The 21,161-nt window shown below is 43.6% G+C and overlaps 1 protein-coding gene across 2 annotated transcripts; it reads right to left on the minus strand.

Annotated features, from left to right (window-relative positions):
* Window positions 1–1,042: 1,042 nt before the first annotated feature.
* TTI2 (TELO2 interacting protein 2) lies at window positions 1,043–17,814 on the minus strand. Of its 2 annotated transcripts, none has more exons than XM_030201967.1 (7): window positions 17,220–17,814; window positions 16,757–16,943; window positions 13,006–13,098; window positions 10,008–10,192; window positions 9,418–9,561; window positions 8,510–8,672; window positions 1,043–1,296 (listed from the first exon to the last, which is right to left on the minus strand). In XM_030201967.1, exons 1-7 carry the CDS (start codon window positions 17,771–17,773, stop codon window positions 1,216–1,218), a joined length of 1,407 nt encoding a protein of 468 aa, XP_030057827.1. In that variant the 5' UTR covers window positions 17,774–17,814; the 3' UTR covers window positions 1,043–1,215. The 2 variants fall into 2 exon arrangements, with proteins under 2 accessions (XP_030057827.1, XP_030057826.1); XM_030201966.1 differs by having other exon boundaries at window positions 8,516–8,672; window positions 17,220–17,812.
* Window positions 17,815–21,161: the final 3,347 nt, after the last annotated feature.

Below are 21,161 nucleotides of genomic sequence, written 5' to 3' on the forward strand. Positions count from 1 at the left end.
ATCAGAAAATGTACTTGTTTTAAAGAAGCCATCAACTAAGAATACCACTTTTCTGTGTTATGCCACATCAATTTAAAAAGTGTGAAATTGTAGCTCCCGTGGACTGAATAGGGAGATTGAATGGAAGGCATTTTTATGAATTGCTATCTGCTTAATAAATGAACAGTTTTATGTTCCACCTTCTCGAGTCTTAGAAGACCAGCATCCTTTCCTCTTTGAAAGAAACCATTGTCTGGAAGTTTAAAAGGAGAAATGATAAGTAGTTGTAGTAGTAAAACGGCTTGCTTCCTTCTTTTTTTGAATGAAGCATGATAGATGGTTTATATTTACTGCTACATTGTCTCCATGAAGTGGCCTTATCTACAGTGCTAAACCTGTTGATCTCTATTGCTTTTTCAGATGAGTATATTCATTAATGTTTTTGATGGTCCACATTTTATGTAAACATAAAAAAAAGCTTTTGGGTCCTTTATAAATAAAATGTTCATAGATGAAGCAGAAACATTTATGGCTATGATGTATCTTCTACAATAAATAGAGGAAGAAATTTTTAATGTTTGTTGTTTAACTTTTCTACCTATTGCTCTTCTACTCATATTCTGTGGCCCTGGACAATAACTGTAGCGTCAGAGTATATTTTGGTATATCGGCTGTTTAGCGAACATATTTTTTTTCTATTTATTTATTTATTTCAGGTCATTTATACCCCCGCTCAGACTGATTTATTATGTAATAGTAAATGATATCTGTACTGGGCTGACTGGCTCAATGATTCAAGTCTTAGTACTGTACATATAAAATTTGCAAGAGGGAAACTGGTGTTGGGTTATATCTTCCCTCTTGATCTATCAGCCCCAAGCATGACCCAAATCTAGCTTTGTGCTTAACATCAGAGCTCCAAAGCGCAGAGGAAAGTCATCTCATTTTTTTTAAGGGCTGTAATGCAGTTCCCTGTAGGTTACCCCATAAGCTGTTACATAGAGCAGTGGGACCTTGCCTGCTATTGCAGAGTAGGTACCTGAATTAAGATGGGCAGGTAGGTGACATGTTTTATGTTTGAAACATTCTCAAAGTCATTACTCTTCCGCGCTGACTGAGCACAGAGAAGTTCATAAATTTTAAAGCACAGCACAAAAGCCAAAGGCATTCAACTTTATATTTAAAAAAATATATATTTATTTCATTTAAATAGTGGTAAATACAGTGCAACTTAGGTCAGCTATCCTGTTGTACTCTTTCTATACATTCTAGCACGTTGCTGTCTGTGCAGCTGCTGTAAACTCCCATCAGCAGGACCTGAAAGGGAAAAACTTTATTATTTTTTTGTATTACAATAAAAACCAGTACCCTACAACTGTAGATTGTGCAAGCCTGTTCTTCATAGACAAGCAGGGCAACTGCAGGCACACATGATAATGTCCTCTAAGGATGCCAGAAGCACCCTCCAGCTGCTAGGTGTCTGTCTTAAAAACAAAAAAACTTAGTACAGCTGCACAGGGGATTCCCACCTCAAAGGAGACTACTGCTCAGTATGCTTTTCCTGCCAACAAGGTGGCCACCTTCACCACAGATCTGTCACCCTCTCTTTCTTCATGGCTCCATTTCTAAACAAACTCTTCAGCATTAATCCCTTTGGGCCCAGTTTTGCCTCCACAGTGGGCAGCACAATTTTGTTTTACTGCCTGATGCCTCAGGAACAGTTTCTCAGGACAACCAGCACAGGATAAAGCTTGGTTCCCTTCCCAACAGGACAGCAGCTCCACTCCCACCTTACTGGCTACTGCAGAGAGTGAATCAAAAATAGCTTCCACAACTCCCTATGAAGAAAAAAAAAGAGAAGCAGAAACAAAATTCTCACAGAGACGAGACTTGACTTCCTCAGTAACCACCGCCCCCCCCCCCCCCAAAAAAAAAAAATCTAAAGAAAAAAAACATGACAAAAAAAAAAAGGCTGCTCCATAGGCGGTCGGTGGCCCAACTGTTTGGGGAGGCTAAAGAGGGTGGGGTTAGGGGTGGGGCCAGGGGCGGAGCTTACATCCATAATTGTCTGACACACAGAAAAAAAATAAGTAAAAATAAAAGTCACAATTAATACCTTTTATTAAATGTAGACATTAGATATGTATCATATGTCAAAGAATAAAGTGGTTATTCAAAGCATATACTAACCACAATCGCTCAACTGCAAAACATCAAGGTCAAGTATACATATAAAGTAGCGCATATGAGTTTATCTTGTTGGGCAGACTGGATGAACCGTACAGGTCTTTTTCTGCAGTCACCTACTATGTATGTTATGTTACTATGCACAAATGTGTGCAAAAACACACTCAGAACCTTACTGTAACATAAATATTACACTGGGCAGAACCTAATACACCACCCATACGGAAATGCAGACCGTCAACAATATGAAACAAGGGATCATATCATCACAATTCTCATGTAGAGCCACAAAACACCCTTTTAGGGTGGATAGTGTTCACAATGAGCTCCTTTTAACGACCATATGTAGATCCTTCAAGAGGTAGTGTGTCATGATTTAGGCTCTACACCCTTTCTGATGTTTTGGTGCCACCTCAGTAAGGCCAACACACAATCTCTCCACTGCAAAACACTATACACAAACTTGTGCAAAAACACACTCATAACCTTAACCAAACCATAACAGCACTAATTCCAAGAATATGACGAGCTACAACTTAATGCGTGGAAAGGCAGCACTGTAATTACACCAGGCTCTAAAACACCAGTACACTACCTAGTGAAAAAAAAAAGGGCTGCAAATACGTGCTAGATCACACATGAAAAACACACAGATATGAAGGCAAAATACTGAACTGGAAAGTTACCTCAATAAGTCAGACTCAGCATACAGCAATACTAGAAAAATTAAAACTTACATGTAAAATATCACAGATGCACATTTCCAAAAGCTGACATATTCCAATTAATAAATTCTGAATAAAATACCTTTTTCTACCATTGTTGTCTGATCATTTAGTTTTTCTATTCGCTTTGATCCCAGTGTCTTCTTTCCATTTGATATTTTTTCTCTTACCATGTCCACCCATCCTCCTGTGTCCTTATGCGTCCTGTCTACCATCTGTAGCCCTGTCCCTATCCTTCCTCCAGTTTCAGTATCTGCCCTCAAAGTGTTCCGAGCCAGCCCTTAAATTCAGCAGTTTTCCCTCCATCCATATCCAGCATTTCTCCTCACTGCCCTCCATCCATGTGCATCTCCTTCCTGAGTTCCCTCCCCTCCATCCATCCATCCAGCAACTCTCCATTCTCCCCTGCCCTCTCCTCCATCCACCCATATCCAGCAAATGTCCTCTCTCCCCTGCCCCCTCCATTCATCCATACATGTTCAGCAATTCTCCTCTCTCCCCTGCCCTCCCCTCCAGTCAATCCATGTCCAGGAGCTCTCCATTCTCCCCTGCCCTCTCCTCCATCCATCCATATTCAGCAAATTTGCTCTCTCCCCTGCCCTTCCTTCGTCTCCTGTCCAGTGATCTCTTCTCTCCCCCTGCCCTCCCCTCCCATCCATGTCCAGCGATCTCTTCTCTTCCCCTTGCCCTCCCCTCCCATCCATGTCCAGCGATCTCTTCTCTCCCCCTGCCCTCCCCTCCCATCCATGTCGAGCAATCTCTTCTCTCCTCCTGCCCTCCCCTCCCATCCATGTCCAGCGATCTCTTCTCTTCTCCTGCCCTCCCGTCCCCTCCCCTCCATGTCCAGCGATCTCTTCTCTCCCCCCGCCCTCTCCTCCCATCCATGTCCAGCGATCTCTTCTCTCCCCCTGCCCTCTCCTCCCATCCATGTCCAGCGATCTCTTCTCTCCTCCTGCCCTCCCCTCCTGTCCAGCGATCTCTTCTCTCCCCTGCCCTCCTCTCCAATTCCAGTGATCTTGTTCTCTCCCCTGCCCTCCCCTCCACGTCCAGCGATTTTCCCTGCCCTCACTCAGCTCCCTGACAGCTCTCTGTTCCTTCCCCCCCCCCCCCCCCCCCCCCCGCGTGTGTTTAACTTTCCCCTTGCTGCTGCCCACCCCCCAAACGCGGGGCTGCCTGGCACTGCAGCCAAGCAGCTCTCAGAAGTTTCCTACGATCCTTCCCACCCTCCTCTCTCCGTTCCCCCCCCCCCCCCCGGCGCGTGTTCACCTGTTTTACTTTTAGTGGCAGCGATTGGCGACGGCAGAAAGCACTACGGGATCCTCTAGCTTCTCCCTTCCCTTCCCTCACACGTATCCCGCCCTCGCGGAAACAGGAAATACGTCATCGCAGAAGGCGGGACATGTGTGAGGGAAGGGAAGGGAGAAGCTGCCTGGAGAATCCTGTAGTGCTTTCTTTTTTATCATTTTTTAAATGCTTTAGCGCCAGCGCGATCGTCTTCCATCCTGAGCTGCCGGACCCGCTCCACATTGTTTGTCCCTTTAAACGCCCTGACAGATGGAACCCGCTTCGCGCCGCCAATTGGTTAACGAATTCAACGTCACTGCACATGACCAGACGCTATTTGTGGAGAGTGCATGACAAATAGGCGGAGGGGCTGCGGCCAGCTGATTGCAGCGCCTGGGTGCAGTGGGGAAAACGGAGAGAGAGGAGGGCGGGAAGGATCGTAGGAAACTTCTGACAGCTGCTTGGCTGCAGTGCCAGGCAGCCCTGCGTTTGGGAGGCAGGGGGAAGGTTACGGTTGGGCTAGGGAGGCTTAGCCTCCCCAAGCCTCTTATACGGGGCGCCTATGGGCTGCTCCTTTGTCTATGCAAAGGGAGCTAAGGTGCACTGATATGCTTGAGTGAGATGAAGAAATAGTATGTCTCCAAAATGGGCAAAGAACACAAAACCCCAGTCAGGTCTGCGCCTGCTGTCTCAGGCTACTTTCCAGGACTCAGTCGGTCAGGGATTCTACCTCTATTTCTCTCTCATCCCCCCCCCCCCCCCCCCCCCCCCCCAAAAAAAAACAAAAAAAACAAAACAAGGCCACTATGGGGCTCATTTTCAAAGCAGTTACACTTACAAAGTTCCATAGGCTACTATGTAACTTTGCAAGTCTAAGTGGTTTGAAAATACGCCTCCACATATATTTTTCCCTACTTGAGCAACTGGCTCATTTCTGCTCCTTCGGCACGCCACGATCACAATACTCTTCAGCAGACCATAGAATTAGGATTCCTAATCAACGAATGAAAATGTATTTATTAGATTTACCGCTTTTTTTTTTTTTAAAGGAATTCACTCAAGACGGTGTACAGTATGAATAAATCAAACATGAGCAATAGACAATTAAAGCAGTAAAAATATTCAAATAACACTACAAAGTATAGCATAGTAAACTACTTACAATGTCAACACAATATGTATTACAACATTTTAATTGACAGTGTAGAGTATAAGCAAAGAGTAAGATTAGTTAGAAAATAAATCTATTCCAGTCCCAACCCAACTTCTCCTCTTCATCAGCGCGCTCCTGGACACAATGGAAACAAAGGCTCTTCTCCCCAAAGCCTGAGCTCTAACAACTGCTCATTTTTGAAAGAAAAAAAAAAGTCTAAAAAGTGGAATAAAGCAGCATTTGGACATTTTTCTCACAAAAACATCCAAATCAGTATTTTCAAAACCTATTTGTCAGATGTTTTTCTATGGTGTTCGTCTGCAGTGCACCCAAATCTCAAAGGAGCATGTCAGGGGTGTGTGTTAAGGGTGAGATTTCAGCATTCCTAAGCCTTAGAGGTTTTTCAGCCATAATGGAACAAAACAAAACTAAGACGTTTTGAGCTAGACCTGTTTTTATTATGAATAAGGCACGAAAAGGTGCCCTAAATGATGACCCCCCCCCCCCCCCAGTGGTCACTGACTCCCTCCCACCCCCCAAATACGTGAATAAAAATATGACTTAGCAGCGTCTATGACAGATGTTATAGCCAGGTCTATTACAGCAGCATGCAGGTCCCTGGAGTAGTGTAGTGGTTGGTGCAGTGCACTATGGAGTGGGGGACCCAGGTTCCTATCTCCCTCTATCTGTCACACTTGTGGTAGAAACTATGACCCCGCCCAAAGTCACCAAAACCCTACTGTACCCACGTATAGGTGTCCCCTTCACCCATAAGGGCTCTTGTAGTGCTGTATGGTTGGGGGAAGTAGATTTTGGGTGGGTTTCAGAGAGCTCAGGGACAAGATAAGGGAGCAAAGGTGAGATGTGTACCTGGGAGTATTTTTTTATGAAGTGCACAGAAGTGCCCTCTAGGGTGCCCCATTGCTCTCCTGGGATGTCTGGGAGACCAGTCTGCTAAAAATGCTGGCTACGGCTACATCCCAATGGCTTGATTTTTTCTGTTTTTGCATTTATTTATTTTTGAAAATGGACCAAAAACCAAAACGTCCAAAGCACAAAACCTTATTCAAAAACAGTATTTTTGAAGAAAAAAAAAAAAAAAGACGTTTTTCTTTTTTGAAAATGACTCATTCAAATTTTGGATATTTTTTGCAAAACATCCAAAGTTGGACTTAGTCATCATACTGAAAATGCTCCTCTATATGTCTATTGCAACAGCGAAGCAAAGTCCCATTTCCAACAGCTTGCAGTGTCCCTCAAGTTCTTAGGCCACATGGCAACCAAAGTCCATGTATTACCTTCTGACTTCACATGAAGCCTTTGCAGCAGCATCAGCATCTCAGAAACCAATGCGATCAGTGATGCCAGTCACTTCACACGAAAATACCTATCACCCTGAACATTCCATCTGCACTTCAATGGTGGAAGTCTTTAGCAAATCTAACAGTGGGAACGCCTTTCCAACCAGCTAATCCCACTATTGTCCTGACAACAGACTGTATTTGTTTACTCCTGTTATGTACTATTGTAATTATTTATTGTAAACGGCATTGCTTTAGGCGGACAATCAAATAAATATACCTTTGACCCTTAACAGATGCTTCAAACCTAGGATGGGGAGCTCATCTTCTGTCCTTTACCACACAAGGCCTTTGGACTCATCACGATTGCACCAACATATGAATCAATCTGTTGGCATTAAGAGCAGTTTTCAATGCCCTCCAGGCTTTTAGACAATGGCTCACATTGCACAATTCTAGTGAGAACTGACAACGAAGCAGCCATGTTTTATCTGAACAAAAGAGGAATAGGGTCAGCAACTCCGTCAAGAGGCAGAAAGTCTGGTTTCTTGCAGCCCAACTATCTTCCACTATACAAGCAATCTGCCAGCCAGGTCAAGGAAATCAACTAGCGGACTTCCTGAGCCTCCAGATCACTATTTATTTATTTCACTTTAATGTACCGCTCGAACTAACTAGCAGATCCAACAAGTGTTCACTAGACAACCATGTAGCCAAACAATTTTTTCACCAATGGGGTCATCCAAAAGTGGACCTCTTCGCATCTGTTCCATTCACTCATTCACAAAACAGGCTATCATACAATGCCTTTGCAATTCCTCGATCTCATATATGTATATCCACCTTTTTCCCTCATTCCAAGGGTTCTCAAGAGGATTTGTACAGTCAGAGCACAAGTAATCCTCACTGCACCACCATGCAGGCCCAGATAGGTGCGGTTTCCATGGCTCCTCGCAACGTCCATCTTGCCTGCAATAACCCTGGGTCAGCATGCAACTCTACTGCTGCAATCTCAAGTCTTGGTCTGATAGCATGGAAATTGAGCAGCAACTTCTAGCCTCAGACCCTCTCTCTACAACGGTAAAAGATGTTCTCATGGTAGAAAGGCACCCTTCCATGAGAAAATCTTTCCTGGATACGAAACCTTAATCAAAATCCCTCAACCTGCCTAATTTCCTTTATTCTACAATATCTCTACCTCCATTCGTATCCATTTAGCCACCATTACAGCTTACCACATACCAGTAGAGAATAGACCCATCTCACTTCATCCCCTCATCTCTAAATTCATGAAAGGACTTTTCAATACCTGACCTCCTCTCAGATCTACAAATTTTGCATGCATTCTGTATGCCTACACAAGTATAACAAGAATCTTGAAACTCCACTAGTCATCCTAATTGCTTTAGAATAACTGAGTGCTGATAGGCAATCTCCAAGAGGCGGGAATCCCCATTCAGCTGGGCAAGACACCAATCAGCCGAAGAGTGGCTCTCAGCACCTGGGCAAATTTACCATAAAAATGTGGCTGCATTTCCCTGTTGTCTACGGAGAACCCATTACAGGTAAGCAACTTTGTTTTCTGCACATGAATGTGGTCTTTGTCTCGTCCCCACTCCATCCCACTCAATGCAACACGCTCACACTTCAGGCCAGCACTTGGTAACAGGCCCTGAAGACAGCTGTGTCAAGCCACCAAGGCCATTTTTTCCAAATCCATGAAACTGAATTAGAGTACAATGATGTTAACTTGATTCGAGCTACAGCAAGCCATCTCCCTGAAGTAAAGGCTCACATCAAGGCAAATAATCCAGCAGTGATGAAGAGCAAGGATGCATTAGATATCTGTCCATGCTCTACCTTCAAGATCTCCAGCTCACCTTTACCTGTCGCTGACAGCACCGATCTAACAGGAGAAGGCACTGGGTAGCCTCTTTTAGCAGAGCCGCCTTCACTGGCTCTGGAGTAAGACTGTGTTCTGTTGAGACATCATAAATCAGCCTCAGGAGGGATTTCAGTAAGACGTCAAGCCTGCAGGACATTCTGGCACCAAAAGAACATATGTCACTTTACAGCAAGGATGACAAGATTCCTATCTAGACACAGCCTCACTACCTCAATGTTTCTTAAAACTACATACTCTCACATGTTTAATGTATTCCTATTTGAGCAGACCGTGGACAAAGAACTGCCCTGTGATGTCAGCACAAGAAATGTCCTCTGCAGACAAGCAGGGGAGATGCAGACATAGTGTGGCTGCATTCCCCTGCGGTCTATTGAAAACTCCCGTTACAGGTAAGCAACTCTGCTCTATTGCTTTACATGGGCTGATCCCAAAGCAACCTCTCTCACAAGTGGGCAGCATCAACCTCTTGGGACACAAACTCTAATATAACTTGTACTTTTTGCCCACATTTCCAAATGATACTTAAGGGGGGCGGGGGGCGGGGTTACAGTATTTGAATACAAGGACATAAAAACCCCTGCCCCCAACGAGTGTACAATCTGACATAATGGGTAATAAAGTGACTCATCCAAGGTTACGAGAAGAGTTGGTGGATTTCCTTGGTTCTCAGCCCATTGTTCTAAACCTATAGACTACTTCTCCCTTAGAAGGAGGAACTTATATTTGGAATATGATTTTACTTTCTTTTTTTTAATTGAACTGAAAGATGCTTCATTAATCTGAATACAATATATGCTTAAAAGTCATTCTAGTATCTCCACAGAGGTGTTAAGTATGCCATTGTCAATGTGCATCGTTCAACAGCTTGTGTTTTAGTAGTACCTCGGCCAGGCCTGCTGGATGGTGCACTGAAGCACTTCCAACATTGCGAGTCTGGCAGCCTCCTCTGGTCCGTCGTATACTTCTAGGTACTGCACAATCACTCGTGTCAGCCTCTTCAGGTGTCCTGCAACTTTGATACCAAGCCTGTCAATCACAACAAAGAAAGCTAGGCTCGGGCCCAATATGCTGTAAATATTTGCAGATAAAGCACCAGAAAAGGGGAATGTAAATCAGAGTTAAGGAACTATGAAAAAAATAAGATCCTGTTTTTCTTTATTTCTTTTCATCATCCACCTGCTGCTGTAACACTTAAAACAAACAGACTAGATCATAAGCAAATGGTTCTTTCCTTGCAGCTGTGTTTCTAGTTAAGAAATGTACTATTAGCATAACTATTTTCATATTAACAACTTTAGCTGACACAAGCAACATCCTGGAGCGTGCTGGGAGGGCTTGTTTTGAAAGAACAGTGCTGGGGAAATATTATACACAAGTTACAATTATATCTTATACTTCTACAGACCAATGAGGGTTTCTTAATCCTCAATATTCCTAAAATCAGATCTCTTATTGGACTAACAGCCCCTCACCTATTTACCAATGCAGTCAGGTTTCTTGCATATACCCGGCGCAGGAGGATCCTGGACTCCATTTCCATGTGCGTGAGTATGAGCTGCAGTAAGTCGTCGCAGCAGTTAAACTGCCTGCACTCCCCTGTCACTACAGGCTGTTTTTCCAGAACGGGAAGCAGGTCCAGGAGGCACAATAGCACAGCCTGATGCAGAAAAAGGAAGTCTCCATCAAAATATAGTCTGCGTGCACACTCACAGCACTAGCAGCAATCCCAGACTCAGACCTAAGCAGGAATACTCTAATAAAATGGCACAGTACTATACTTGAGGTACAATACTGTGAATGCACATGCTACAAGACCAGGTGCAGTAGAGGTAGCTGAGGGGGGTCTACAGCAATCTGGGAAATACAGTGTATTGAACTAATATAAATACTTGTTCCAACCTTTTTCTACCTTGAGTAGACTGAAAGCCCACCTCTTTAACATTGCTTTTGACTCGTAACCACTCGCCTCTACCTAACCTCCTCCTTCCTGTACACATTAATTGATTTGATTTGCTTACTTTATTTCTTGTCTATTAGATTGTAAGCTCTTTGAGCAGGGACTGTCTTTCTTCTATGTTTGTGCAGCGCTGCGTACGCCTTGTAGCGCTATAGAAATGCTAAATAGTAGTAGTAGTAGGTGTGGTAGCCGTGTTATTTATATATCATTCAGTGTAAAAAATGCAACGAAGGCTGCTACATTGGAAAACAAGTCAGATGCTAAAGAAGAATTTAATTTACATAGACACCATATGAAAAATGCTAGTACCAATAAAGATGTCACGCCTGTGGGGCAGCACTTTACAAAACCAGAACATTGTACCAGTGATTTCATGGTAAGAATCCTAAAAGGGAACTTTAAAATACAGGAACGTAAGACCTTTGAAGTCAGAATGATTAAATATTTCGACACCCACCAGACAGGACTTAAAGATCTGGGTTTTCTAGCCCATTATAAACCATAAAATTGTACTGCTTTGTCACCCTCCTGTCTCCATGCATATCTCCCTGTCCCTCATCCACCCGACTCTTCCTGTCTATCACCTATCCACCCCCATCCCGTTAGACTGTCACTGGAATGCTTTGATGTTCCACTTATATATACTGTCATCTACCAACATTTGCTTCCTTAGCGTCCCTCCGGACCGACGTCCAATAAAAAAGGAATCATCTTATTTTCTTTTCCATGTTTTATTTCTATTGATAACCTTTTTCTAGGTGCTATTTCACATTTCCAGCCAAAGGCATGGTTAGCCAGCCTGCCCTTACAAATTAAAGAAAGTCCAAACCTCCTCTTCAAAACCTATTGTTAGTTCAGTGACAGTCCTTAAATAAGGGAAAGGAGACCAGTGGTCAGTGTTTTTTTTTTTTTTTTAAACAGATTGTAGCAGTCAAAAACATTTCTGGATATTCAGCACCACTAGCAACTGGCACTGAACATCCCAATAAGGCAGTTGGTGCTACTACTAATAATAATAATTTCTACAGTGCTACAAGATGTTCTCCATGGACAAGCAGGACATCAGCCACACACTGACAGCTACATATCTACTTTCCCAACGCCCAGAGAAGTTTAGAAAACTGTAAATGCACGTGAACACTCCCTCCTAGGTAACCAACGTCCCTCCCAGTCTGTTTCATCTGCCCGGCAAGACAGGAAGGGACCTCAACAAAGCTTACAATCTATTCAAGACAGACAAATAAGGAACTTATTTAGACAGTAGCAACATGCAATCTCCTATTTGAATAACTTATCTGGGTAACATACTGCAGCCTTTTATCTGTCCTAAGTTATCTGGATAGCAGACTATATATTGCCACTATCCAGATAAGTTCCAGAAACCCCTATCCTCCGCTCTGGCCCTATTCACATAGTGCCAAGGTGCTCTGTAAGGATATTCAGAGGCACTACTCAGATAATGCTGCTGAATATCCAGTCAGCAACTCTTATTCAGATGTGTTTTTTAATATTACATAAGAACATAAAAATAGCCATACTGGGCCAGAACAAAGGTCCATCTAGCCCAGTATCCTGCTTCCAGCGGTTGCCAATCCAGGTCACAAGCACCTGGCAGAAACCCAAATAGTAGCACATTCCATGCTACTGATCCCCTATGTCTATCTCAATAACAGACTATGGACCTTTCCTCCAGGAACTTATCTAAACCTTTTTTTTTTAAACCCAGATATGTTGACCACTGTTACTAAATCCTCTGTCAATGAGTTCCAGAGCTTAACTATTCTTTGAGTAAAAAAAATATTCCGCCCTATTTGTTTTAAAAATATCTCCATGGGATTTTGTTGAATGTCCCCTATCTTTGTACTTTTTGAAAAAGTAAAATAAAATTTGATTCACTTTTACTCATTCTATACCTTTCAGGAATTTGTAGACCTCAATCATATTCCCCCTCAGCCATCTGTTTTCCAAGCTGAAGAGCCCTAACCTCTTTAGTCTTTCCTCATATGAGAGGAGTTTCATCCCCTTTATCATTTTGGTTGCGCTTCTCTAAGCCTTTTCTAATTCCACAATATGTTTCCTAAAATATGGTGACCAGAATTTAACGCAATACTCAAGGTGAGGTCGCTCTACGGAGTGATACAGAGGCATTATAATATTCTTGGTCTTATTTTCCATACCTTTCCTAATAATTCCTAACATCCTGTTTGCCTTTTTTGGCTGCCACCACACACTGGGCAGAGGATTTCAGCATATTGTCTACAATATCATCTAGATCTTTTTCTTGGATGCCAACTCCTAAGGTGGACCCTAACATCAGGTAACTATGATTTGGATAGTGTGCAAGTTGACGTCTCTAATGAGTATTAGCTGCAGCTAAATGACCGGGCAAAAGGCACAAATGATGCAGCAAAAGCAGTCGAATAAATAAGGAAAAAAGGCAGCAGATGACCCTAAATGCAGTTGAACATTGGCCAGAAATCAGAGCACATCATTCACAAACCCCGCTGGCTCACCTGGATGAGATCTGCTTCTGGAGTGTACAGGTGGTGGTAAAGGGCATGGTACACCACATGTGCCCGGTTATACTGGCACAACTCAGCTGCTGGCTGCAAAAAGAGAAGATAAAATCCATATTAACAGGCCCTCAGAAAGGATGCACACCTGTTTTTGTATTATATTGTAAGTCAACAACTGTTAACACATTTACATAGCACTGGACATATACAGTCCCTGCGTCATGGAACTTACAATCTTGTTGAGATGGACAGAGGATGCACAGTGAAAACTAATTAAAAGTATATTATAATGGAAGATTTTTTATGGCTATTTTTAAATATGATGCTGGAACATATTGAAGAAGAGTGTTGGTAATGGATGTAGAAAAATTATGTCTTACCTGATAATCTTCTTTCCTTTAGTCCTACCAGACCAGTCCAGACTAGTGGGTTATGCCCAACTACCAGTGGAAGGAGACAGAGAAAAAAACAGTTCTTGTGAAATGCCCCTTTAGAGCATCAAGCAGCTTGGACGTTTGGTACTTTGTTTAGCCAAGCAGTCGTGTCTCTGACCCAATTAGCAGCCAGGATGAAAACTGAAGGCCATCTGTCTCATTCAGCCAATAATCCAAAGAAATAAGAGGTGCATAGACATACACTACTGGTATTTCACCGATACTGTAGAAGTATGAGAATGAGCCGAGGGAAAAATTATCTGTAAAGAGAATGACAAAATCCTCCCCCAGGATACCAAGTGAAAGGTATGCCACAATACAGAAAGAATCAATAGATATGGGTGTCTGGATTGATCTAGTAGGACTAATGGAAAGAAAATTATCTGGTAAAACATAATTTTTATTTTCTTCTCGTCATACCATACCAGTCCGGACTAATGGGATATAGCAAAGCAATATTCATAAGGGTGGGCTACCTTGGATGTCAAAGGTGAAGGTATTATAGCTATAGAGCCCCAACACAAGAAAGAAGCAGAAAATCTGACACACCAAAGAAATGAATGTTGGAAATCATTGTTGAAGAACAGACTCCAAAGAAAAGAGATTGAAGCAGAAACCAATGTGGAAGGCCACAGATGGTGTTCCACAAGTAAACCATACTACAGTAAAGGAAACACTACAGAGAACAGAGGACAATGAAGCCTGAAAAGTTTAATGATGTGGAAATCCAGAGTACTAGATGGCAACAAGGTAAACCAAATATAAAGACCAGAAGCAGCAGACATTGAGCTAAACAAACCCAGCCTGGAAGAACCAGTAGGCTGAATCAAATATGGCAGTAGGCATAGACAAGAAACTGAAGAGGAGAAAGAGGAGGCGAAAAACCAGCAAGCCACTGCACACTTCCCAGATGAGAACAGGAAGCGGCAAATCTACTCTTTCAAGAAATAACAACTGAGCCTAACGCAACCTGTCTCTTTCACATCCGAAAAAGGTACCAAAGATAGTGCCATGTGAACCCAAAGGAGTTTCTGAGAATGCTAGACATGTAAGAAAAAGGGAAGAAATGCAAGTAACTCTGGGTGGAATCATCTCCAAGGCCCAAGAATGGAAAATGAAAAAAATGTAGTCTTCCAATGTCTTAATGAAGGGAGTGACAGCAAATTATATTGTAAGACACTAGTTTCAAAGAAGTAGGAAAACACCCTCCCCCTGGCAGCCAGCTCAGAGAACATGGATCCACAAGTACCCCTCGACCAACTGAGAACAAACAAAACACCACAAAAAAAAGATTCCAGGAGAATAGTACAACCGGGCTAAAGTTGAATTATGTAGAAAAAACCTGTAAAGGAAACTACGATTATGACCACTGGTGGTATCAGGAAGACACCAACCAGGAGACACAAGAAAAGTGTCCCAGAAACAGTGAATAAGTTCCAACCGGCACAGACTCTGAAAATGCTAGCAATAAGAGGAGATGAAGAAAGATAGAAGGCAACAGAGCTCCCCTGTCTTCTAGCTAGATTCTTGAGGCAGAGATGGCACTGCTTGAAGGTGGCCAAGCGACAGCAGAGTCAGTAAAGTTAAACACCAGTGAATGCACAAAGGAAGTAGGACTAGTCTCCCGTAAGGCAGAAAAGAGCTAGGCTCAAGGCTCAGTGCTGCATCCTGCAGATGGAGAAGGGGTAAGGCCATTGCCAAAGAGCATAGCCTTACTTTGAGACAGAGAAATTCCTGTGCTGTAACTACAATGACAGAATTGAGCCTCAACACAACATGGAGCTATAAGCTCACCAGCAAAGATGGAGATGAGCTCTACAAACAGAGATGAGAAACCTCCTACACTTAGAGCTAAAGGTGTGGCCTGTGCACCAAAACGGAGCCTTATTTCATATCAGAGATAGAGCTGCGAAGTATATGTTAAGACAGGGCAGCACCCTATATCTCAAAAGTAGCCGCATCCCACATTGAGAGATGGAAATGAAAACCACTCTCAAAGACGGAGCTGTGCGGTATACACAGAGGTGGAGCAGTGCCCTAGATCCAGAAAACCCATCTCCAGAAAAGGGAATTGTGGTTCAAAATTAGAGATGGAGAAGAGCTTCTCCTGCAAAGTTGGAGCCGAATTCTACTCACTGAGATAGAATAGCTCGACAAGGAGGTACACACTAAAGGCAGCGAAGGACCTGTGCTCCACAGACTGAGATGGGCTGCACACTGCATTCCAATCAGAGATGATTCTGCACCCGCACTCCAGAGATGGTTCAGCACTCAACAGTCCAAGAATTAGAAGAGATCTACATGTGGTGAAGAAATGTGCCATACATCCAGAGATGAAACTGCGTTGAACATCCCGTAATGGAAATATGCTCCCCCAGTACAGAATGCACCACAATCAAGAGGAATCGTGTTCCACAACCAGAAAATGAGAGGGGATACACATCCAGAGGAGTGCACACTACTGCCAGAGCTAGAACTATGTTCCACACCCAAAAGATGGGTTTGTGTGTAATCACCAGAGGTAGGCCCCTGCTCGAGAACTGGAGAGGAAGCAGTGCTTGCCAAGCAAAGAAAGAAAAATACTGAACAATACTGGTCGGGTTCTACCAACTGGCACAGAACCATGTGCCACCCACAGAGGAGGGAGCAGCGCACAACAGCATATTTAACAGCACTTACGCACTTGAGAAATTATAATTTGATGAAGTATAAGATTTTTGGGATTCCGATGATGAAAAGCAAAATATCCACTTCAGATGCTTCCCTAAAACACTAACTTATATTAGATTTGGAAGTTTGATAGATGCTGGCACTGAACTTTTGATATACATATGAATTTTGTTGTCTTAAAATAAAAAAACAATTAATTACTGGGTAACTTATAGCATTCGATTGGCAACCCTGCAAATTCAAATTGATCAATTTTAACTGGATCTATCAGATCAAAGGAACTTGACAGGTCAAATTATAAAACAACAGCGCCCATCTTAGCACGGACTTAGAGGTCTTACAACAGACATGTCAAGTCAGTGTAAATCCATGATTGGAAGAACAGGTAGTGGCATCCGTTTTGTCACTTAACTACACAGAATTTTTTTTTTTAATGTTTTGGGGTCATAGACTGGTCAGATTAATCAAGCCTGTTAACATGGCTTAGGTTTGACCAGTATTTTGCATGGAGTTCTATAAAGAGTTCCCTATAGAATTATATGGTATTTTGTTTGCTGATCTTTGTTTAAACTGTAGATGTTAGCAATATGGAAAACTATCTACATTGTGCTAAATATACAGGCACCTCAAATAGCTTCACTTACCACATTCAGAAGAATATGGTGAAGGCAGCTCACACCCAGAATTTTATTTTCGGTTCTATAGTCATCGGATATCAGCAGAGAAGGCGCCAGAACACTGTCCAAGTGATCACTAAGCCATGGCCGGGAGACCTGCTGCAGCGTCCATGAAAACACTTCCTTAGTGGCGGGGTTCTTGTCCCACGTATCTCTAGTAACAAATACAACAAAAATTCGTTTCAAATTATGTTTGCTCTCCTCAGTCCATGCCATGCCTAGAAAGCACTTCTCAACCAGCAGGAACAAGGGAAGGTTTAGGAACGGAACTACATAAACAGCAGAAGAACCTTCATTTCATGCTAAGGCCTGACACTCTACTAATGTCTGACATTTCAGACAGGCGCCTTGTGAGTCATCCAGTGCTGAGCTCCAACAAACCTGACAAACTCCAGCACAACCACCACCATTCTCCTTTCCTTTCACTCACTTGCTAAGGTCGGGTTTCAGGACCCCCATCACTGCTCGGAAAATGCCTCCGGGGCCCTGAAGGAGGCTCGCCTCGGACTCGCACCCCAAAGCTCGCAGCAGGGCACCCATCACCTCCTTCTGATGGTGTGCCCTAGCGAAGACGTACACTGGAGCGGCGATACAACGCAGAAGGGCCCGGCAGGAATCAGGAGGGAGCGATCCCAGATCTTCCTTGTCCTCCCTAAGGGCCACATCTCCCGTCTCCTGCCCCGCAGCCTCTCTGCACTCTTCCAAGGGTTCCCGCCTTTCTCCAGGGGCCCTCGTCTCCTTCTCCACCTCCCCAGCAGCCTGGTTCCTTCTCTCTCCATCCTCCCCCGGAAGCCGATCCTCTCCTCGCTCTCCTAAAATGTGTAGCAGCTGCAGGATGGTGGTTCCGGCCTCAGCAATGCCGAATTTCGGGTCTCGGAGCAGAGTTCGCACTAGCTCTCCAGACAGCTCCGGGCCCCGGGGCTGGGAGAGAAGGTGCAAGATCTGGGAAATTGCCGTCGCAGACCCTGTTGTATTCCCCTCCATCACCACTTCCGGCGCGTCGCAAGTCCATTCCCCATCTATGTCCGGCAGGGAACCAGTCAGAGAAACAGACACCGACAACACCAACTTCCGGTCTACGGAATTGTGGGGGCTGTAGTGCTGGCTTGTTCTCTGTTAGGTACGCTGCCAAGTAACAATTCAGCTTTCTAACAATCTTATCCTAGTACATTAAGAGACCTGCAGCACTGATTTCAACGGGTAGGATTGGAATTTACAAATACCACACCATTCTGGGATTTAAGTTCAAAACTAGGACTCAGGTTAACAACCCCAAAGGAATAGCAGTGTGAGAGTTGTAGTCCTCCATTCTACTCATTGAAATCCATATTGTAGGTCCAATAATGCATCAGTATAGGTCTGTCAGAAAGGAGGACTGGCCTAAAATATCTTTCTTGGAAATGGTTATGTTTTCTCTAGGTCCTGGACATGCAGCACTGATTTCAATGGGGAGGATCAGGCACTATAAATCCCACACTGCTTTGGGTTGTAAGTTCAAAACTAGTACTGGCCCCAAAAAATTTCGTGCTTGGAGCCGGGTAACTTGGTATTTCTGACAGTGTAGAAGCTCTATTGATTGCTTGTAGGAGAACAGGTGTGAGAGTATGTTTGAAACTAGGATCTGCTATACTGTGCATATCCACTCCCTAGTGAGAGAGATAATTGCCTAACAAGGATCCAGGCAAGCACACTATCAAAAGGTACACAAGAAGGGGTACCAGAATATGGCCAATTGATAAAATTCAAGCTCTTTTATAATCTTTTTTTCTTTTTGCAACTATTTAAAGCAGCTAAAAAACTAACCCTCTATTGTTTCAAGCACAAAAGATATGTAACCCCTGTTGTATGGGGTTACTTAGAGGATAGAGCCCTGGTATAAGGTCACTGGTGGGGGGGGGGGGGGGGGAGTAAGCCCAGCCTTAGGGGACAGGTCAGGAAATAAAATACAGCAAGATGGTTCAGCAAAGGGGATGAGTGACATGTTAGGAGGAGTTAAGAGGTTATAAAAGTATTAGCACATGGTCTTTTGGCTGTCCAAAATTTCCCTGTCAGAGACCAGGGTGGAGTAGGGGAGTCCCTTATTAAGAACTGACAACCTGTGGATTTGAGAAAAAGAGACAAGTCATAGTCCAGATGTGCAGAGACTGTCAGGAGCTCTGGAGCGTGGGTCAAGGTGATCACTTCCAGGAGCTGGAGATAGGAACTGGGGAGGTTTCCATCCAGGGGCGTAGCCAGACACCCAACTTTGGGTGGGCCTGGACTCAAGATGGGTGGGCAAAAGAACCCTTCCCTGTCCCACAGGTGATTTGGTCTCTCCTTGTCTCACCTGCATGCCATCTACTATTTACAAGGTATGTAGGAGGGACAGTAGTTGGGAGTTTTCAGCTGGTGGGGCTAGGGAATCAGCATAGGTGTGCTGTTACTGGGTGGGCCTGGCCCACGCCACTGGTTCCATCTAATAGGGGAACAGGACACCCAAGTCCGGAACCCATACACAGGAGCCACACAGACTGTGTGGGATGTATTGTAAGTTAGAAGGGATGGACAAGGAGAGGCGTTGTACAAAGTATATATTTCTGATTTGCATTCTTGTAAATACTCTGCTAAAATCAAGACGTTTATATTGGACTATTATCTATTTCACTGATTTGAACTGTCTGAGCTGCTGGTTGCAGAAGTTAGTAAAAGTTCCAGTTGTTTTTATAAAAATCACCGTGGAGTGATTTAATCCTGGGAAGTGCCAGGGGAACTAAGGACTCTCAGGGGCCATCCTAACTAACCGCCAGGTTACATCTCACAGAAGAGTCAAAATAGAGAAATGAGCTCCTGGTGGGAGAAGAGGGTCTTCACACCTACTAGTCGCTTCTTTTCCCCAGATGGAGACACCTGCATCATCTGGGAATTGACAGTCCGAAGGAGTCTGTCCATTGAGGAGACTCCTGCCCGCTCAGACCCCAGACCCGAGGAAGCGCTGGGAAGGGGGCGTTTCATATATAATCCTTGTTTGGCCTGGGGTGTATCAGGCAGCTTACTTTAAGTCAATTGTAATAGTTTGTAGGAAGGTCAGGACTAGGAGGCTAACGGCCCAATATTCCACTCATTAAGCATTCTCCTTTAGTCCAGTAAGCCAGTGCAGGCCAGAATTTAAGTTCTGAACCAAAGAGTTTGGATTCTTCAGGCAAAATCTGGGACAGTGCTCAGCATCAACATACATGCAGAGGTTAAGAGAAAAAAAATAGGTTTGATCACTTACATTCACTAGTAGGCTTTCTTGCAGACCATCTTATTGATAGAGGTCCTTGGCAAAAGTCCTTTTACAGCTTTGCTCCTCCAGAAGCTGCCCTGTAAGTCAAGGGGCAGAATCCCCTCTGCATAGGGTCTTCCTCTCTTCAATAGTCCCTTTTCCCTATGTGTCCTGTCTGTCCTGCCCTTATCCCTTATTTGTTCTGTCTGTCCTGATTTAGATTGTAAACTCTTTTGAGCAGGGACTGTCTTTTCTTCATGTTCAATTGTGAAGCGCTGCTTACGACTGGTAGCGCTATAGAAATGATTTGTAGTAGTAGTAGTAAATAGAGCTCTTTGAGCCTTTTAGAACAAAGTCCTTAGTACAGAGCCACCAAGTTACTCATTCCAGAAGGGAGACTTTTTGGCTGGTTCTGGCTTTAAACTTACATCCCAAAGCAGTGTAGAATTTGTAGTCCATGATTCTATCCATTGAAATCAGTGCTGCAGGTCCCATAATGCACCAGGATGAGATTGGAAGAAATCCAGATAGGAACTCAGCTATTGGGTTTCTTTATAACGTAAGAACATAAGCTTTGCTATACTGGGACAAACTGAAGGTCTAGCAAGCCCAAAATCCTGTTTCCAACAGAGGCCAATCCAGGCCACAAGTAACTTATTATCTCCTTGGAAAAAGATAGTAGTGGCTGGTTCCTTGTTACAGGTTTCACCCATGACCAGTCCAGCAGCTTTATAGGATATGCTATTGCTTTCTAGTCCTATCTCTAGGTGCTGTAGCTGCATTAGCCAGAGATCCTCTTCCCTTAGTGGTAAGAGAAGCAAGAGTCAAAGACAAGAAAATCCCCTTGGATTTGGAATTTATATTAACCCCGGTTTCTACTACTGTCAATCCAGACAGAAGAGTGTATAAAGAGTGGGAGTACGACCAAGGATACCAGAAACTGGAAGATGTTCTTAAATAAAGATTTTATTAAAGGTATGAAGACTCGACACGTCGTGTTTCGGCCGTCAGGCCTGCATCAGGAGTCTGTAAAAATACATATTATATAAAATGTGTGATAATAGAACAGGTAAAAATATTTCAGAAAAAGTTAAAACAATAAATATAATAAATTATATAAACTCATAA

Source organism: Microcaecilia unicolor, chromosome 4 (genome assembly GCF_901765095.1).
Source record: "Microcaecilia unicolor chromosome 4, aMicUni1.1, whole genome shotgun sequence".
In the NCBI taxonomy this organism is placed as follows: Eukaryota; Metazoa; Chordata; class Amphibia; order Gymnophiona; family Siphonopidae; genus Microcaecilia; species Microcaecilia unicolor.

Bases quoted from the DNA above. Each gene is read 5' to 3' on its own strand.
- TTI2 (XM_030201967.1), bottom strand. From the start codon at position 17,773: ATGGAGGGGAATACAACAGGGTCTGCGACGGCAATTTCCCAGATCTTG. The intron at 13,099-16,756 runs GTAAGTGAAGCT...CTCTTTTTGCAG, and splicing joins ACCATATTCTTCTGAATGTG to CCAGCAGCTGAGTTGTGCCA. The intron at 1,297-8,509 runs GTGAGCTGGAGA...TTTCCCTTTCAG, and splicing joins GCTGTCAGCGACAGGTAAAG to GTCCTGCTGATGGGAGTTTA.